This window comes from Monopterus albus, unplaced genomic scaffold (assembly GCF_001952655.1).
Source record: "Monopterus albus unplaced genomic scaffold, M_albus_1.0 scaffold207.1, whole genome shotgun sequence".
Lineage (NCBI taxonomy): Eukaryota > Metazoa > Chordata > Actinopteri > Synbranchiformes > Synbranchidae > Monopterus > Monopterus albus.
The window spans coordinates 414,399-418,893 of record NW_018128087.1 but is presented as its reverse complement, the minus strand read 5'-3'; the positions used below and the strand labels follow the sequence as shown (position 1 = coordinate 418,893).

Below are 4,495 nucleotides of genomic sequence, written 5' to 3'. Positions count from 1 at the left end.
CGAGATACAGGAAGCCGAAATGAGCTTTCTCTGCAGGGTGGTTGGGCGCTCCCTTAGAGATAGGGTGAGGAGCTTGGTCACTCGGGAGGAGCTTAGAGTAGAGCCGCTGTTCCTCCACATCGAGAGGAGCCAGCTGAGGTGGCTCGGGTATCTGTTTTGGATGCCTCCTGGGCGCCTTCCTAGGGAGGTGTTCCGGGCATGTCGCACCGGGAGGAGGCCCCGGGGAAGACCCAGGACACGCTGGAGGGACTATGTCTCTCGGCTGGCCTGGGAACGCCCCGGCATTCCCCCGGAGGAGGTGGAGGAAGTGTCTGGAGAGAGGGAAGTCTGGGCATCTTTGCTTAGACTGCTGCCCCCGCAACCCGGTCCTGGATAAGTGGAGGAAAATGGATGGATGGATGGATGCACAAAAATAAAATAAATTACAAACTGTTGTTAAAGATCTTTGGAATAAAAACAGTATTACTAAATCTTATAGAAAGATTTTTTGCTGTGTTCTTGTACAGTAACATTTGTTCTTGTATAATAAAATTTTCAATGACATTCTTTAATGACATTCTAGTTAGCGCTGTCACCTCACAGCAAGAAAGTTCCGGGTTCGAGCCCCAGCCTACCCGATGCCTTTCTATGTGGAGTTTGCATGTTCTCTCTGTGCCTGCGTGGGTTCTCTCCAGGTACTCCAGCTTCCTCCCACAGTCCAAAGACATGCAGCTTAGGTTGATTGGAGACTCTAAATTGCCCCTATGAGTGAGTGTGGGTGTGTGTGGTTGTTTGTCTACATGCCAGCCCTGTGATAGACTGGTGATCTGTCCAGGATGTAACCCGCTTCTTGCTGCACACTAATACAACAACATAGTGGTTACTATTCTTTTTTGCTTGTGAGAAAAATGATGGTGAACAAGTATTCTTTGTAACCCTATGTCTCAGGGTGCAGCATGAGTCTGGACCAGGTAAACCAAAGTTAAATTATCTAAAATCTGTCAAGAAAAAACATCAGATACCTGAAAATTAAACATAATTTTGTGTTGCTGACATTTTCTCCAGTTCTCTGTGCTACATGTGACTTGATGACATTTGTCTTGCAAAATTCAGTGACTATTATCGTTTAAAAGTACATTTGTAACAAGCTGTGCATAAGCAGAAATGGATTTTGACTCATGCAGTGCACTTGTGTTATGTTAAACCCCTCTGCCGTCATTCAGCCAGGTTGACCTGGCCATCTCTGCATTGCCAAACCAGAGGTATGTGGCTATGCTAGGACTGTATCAAGCTGCAGGGGTTCCTGTCCCAAACGAGACAAATGTTCAACTGAGAATGTGCATACATGTTAGAACAGAAGTGGGTTGTTCCTAATGCCAGGCCATGTGTTCTTCCTGTGTTGAAACTCTATGAAAACAGATTAGAATAGATTAGACTTATTTGACAACAATAATAGTAATACAATTAATGTTGCCATACAGTTAAAACCATTGAGGACAAAAAGCTTTTTTCCACTGTGGTCCTCGTAATGGAAATATCACACAATGATTGTATTCATTCAGTTTGTTAGTGTCAGAAGGACAAATTTATCCGTTACTAAGACCTTCATTGAAGAGGTACACTCTGTGAGCTGTGTAATGTTCAGCACTGGAAACATACACTACAACACTGTGTGGTCCCTCAAATGTAAATGTATTAAATGACTTTTGGTGTGTTTTCCTCATGTCTGTGGCAGGCTGGTGTGAAGGGAAAGCTTGGTCGACTACTTGGGATTTTTGAGGTAAACTTGTCAAATTTTCATGGAAAATTGTCAGAAATTCTCACGTGGTATATAAAACATTACATGACACCAATTAAAACCCTGTACAAACTTAGCTGGTGGAAGAGGTATTCAGATTGTTTACTTAAGTAAAAGTTGCAGTACCACAGTATAAAAATACTCTATTACAAGTCTTGTATTCAAAATGTTACATAAGTACAAAAATATTAGCAGAAGATATACTTAATGCACCAAAAGTAAAAGTAGTCATTATGCAAAATCACACAGTTTACATTTATGTACTTCATATTATTTGATTATAATTATTGATGTATTTTTGTGTGCATAACATTTAATGTTGCCGCTGGTAAAGGTGGAGCTATTTTGAACTACTTTATATGAATATAATTTGATTTACTGCATCGCATTGACAGTTTATAGCAGTGACATAATAGAGTGTCTCAATCTAAACCTTCCAGCAAAATCAAGACAGAAAACACAGGACATACGTCTTTACGCTCATAGTGACGGAGACACTGGAAGCCTGGGAGGACTCTGTCACCGTTGGTATGCCTCTGCATTTAAACCTTACCCACATGTATGTTACAGTAACAAGAATTTTGCATAAAATAAAGTAAGTTTACAGAAAATAGGCAACAAGCACAACTTATTTTCACAGAATACATGCATGGACGTAGACATTTTACACAAACTCACAGATTGAGTTTGATTGAGGTTATTAAACTCATATTTATATATTTTTGGGCTTAATCTTTTGTGCTGTTGTTTATATGTTGAAGATGTGTCCACTTAGTCAATTGAGATAAACCATACATAATTTTCTTCTGTTTTTAAAGTAATTAAGGCCTCTCAATCTACCGCATAAATTAAAGGTGATGATGCCTGTGCTTTGTGTGTATCATGCTTTCATGGTGTGAATAAAACAGGGTCCCACTCATAAAGTGATTATTCTACAGTGCTGCAAGTGATTAAAAAACAGGGAACCTTTAAGAGTTTTAGGTCAAATTAAAACATTTTTGCATACATCTTGTCACTACACAGATTAAAATATTTGTGAACTATTTTGATGTTATTGTTCAAACAAAACCATTAAATATTGTTTCAGCTCCTCAATTATGAGTATTTTGCTTTTTTGCTTTTCTCTGTTTTATGCAATATTAAACTGAGCATCTGAACATTTTGCACAGTTTAAAAGGCATTTTAAGATTTCATTTTGGCTTCAATATGAAAAGATTAATCAAGCTGAAGATCAAAAGATGAATCATGAGAGTAATCAGGAAATAAACAACCATAAATATAATCATTAGTTGCAACCAATAAATAATCATTTAATCTTCCCATTGCCCACCTTCTGCCTCACTACTGTAGAAGTTGCTCATGTGGATTATGTAAAGGCATGAAATTAAGAATTGCCAAAAATAATTACCACTATTTGTTTTGAATGTTTGGTATTTTAAACCTAAGGCTTCTTAGGGGACTTAACTCAAATTGTAAACTATTTTTAATGGGTCCAAAATTAGGTGGTTGTGATCATTTACTCTCTTTGCCCACAGAACTAGTGGCAGCACAAGACCAAGCTTCTTGTCATCGGTGTGTGAATGTTGTGTGTGAATGGGTGAATGGTGTATGATCTTCTGCAAAGCGCTTTGGCCAGTGCAACACACTGTGAGAAAGCGCTATATAAAATACAGTCCATTTACCATTTGTCAGTGAAATAAATCTAATCCTATTGTAAGATGATTGGGAGATGAGTGAAAGTAGCAAACAAGGTGGAAAGGCCCCAAATATGCAGGAACAAAACAGGAATAATGTGATATAGAAGAAAACTGCAGTGTTTCGATGAGGTGTTAAACAAGGATTCAGAAATTGTAAACTAAAACAACAAATGAAATTACTTAATTGGTTTCAAAGAATGATTCAAAGCATACGTCACTCAGTGTCACTTCCTCAAATGGCTAGCTATTCATCTTAAGAAATATTGAGACTGAGTGCAAGTATTAGTAAAATAGGATCATAATCACATTTTTACACTGAAGAAAACATAACACACCACATAAACAGATGACACAAGAAGGGGAAAACACATTATGGCAGTACATATTATTATACATCCATATAATATCTATTACAAATCCATAAGCAGGATGGAGATAAGAGAGACAGAGTCAACCACACACGGTCACAGATTCAGTCCTAACAATGGCCAACATGTTCACCATCAACCATGAACTGTACTGAAGTGTGACTGAGCGCGACACCAAACATCTACTTATTGATCAGTGTAATCCACGTGCCAAGAACCTGCCCTCATCCTTTCTGTGATGTTCTTGCAGGAAGAAAGCGGAAGTGGTTCAAGGTTGATGAAGCCATCAGGGTTCTGCAGAGCCACAAGCCTGTCCATGCAGATTACCTACACAGACTCACAAACACCTGCGGTCCTGTGTGTAACCCAACTAACTGCAATGTCCAAAGGTCCCAGGTGGCAGACAACAATACACCTCACTTTGCTGTCTGCTCCACACAGGGTTCAGATCTAACAAATAGGACCAGCAAGCAGTTCCACTGAGATGACACCAGGATGATCATAAAGTCTGAAAAAGACTTCTGCCTTCATTACATTGCTAACACAGTTTCTCGGGGTAAACAGGAAGGACTCCTTGAAGTTGATTTGAAACCAATTTGAAGTGGGCTGGATGTGCCAAACTGTGTTGCAAGTATATTTAAGATACATATATA

General features: G+C 39.0%; 1 protein-coding gene across 1 annotated transcript in view; it reads left to right on the top strand.

The window, feature by feature from the left end:
- LOC109970778 (diphosphoinositol polyphosphate phosphohydrolase 3-alpha) overlaps positions 1 to 4,325 on the top strand; it is an 18,133-nt gene extending 13,808 nt beyond the window's left edge. Inside the window, 3 exon segments of the mRNA XM_074527674.1 lie at positions 1,715 to 1,759; positions 2,218 to 2,305; positions 4,093 to 4,325. Of these exon segments, the coding sequence (XP_074383775.1) occupies positions 1,715 to 1,759; positions 2,218 to 2,305; positions 4,093 to 4,325 (366 nt within the window).
- Positions 4,326 to 4,495: the final 170 nt, after the last annotated feature.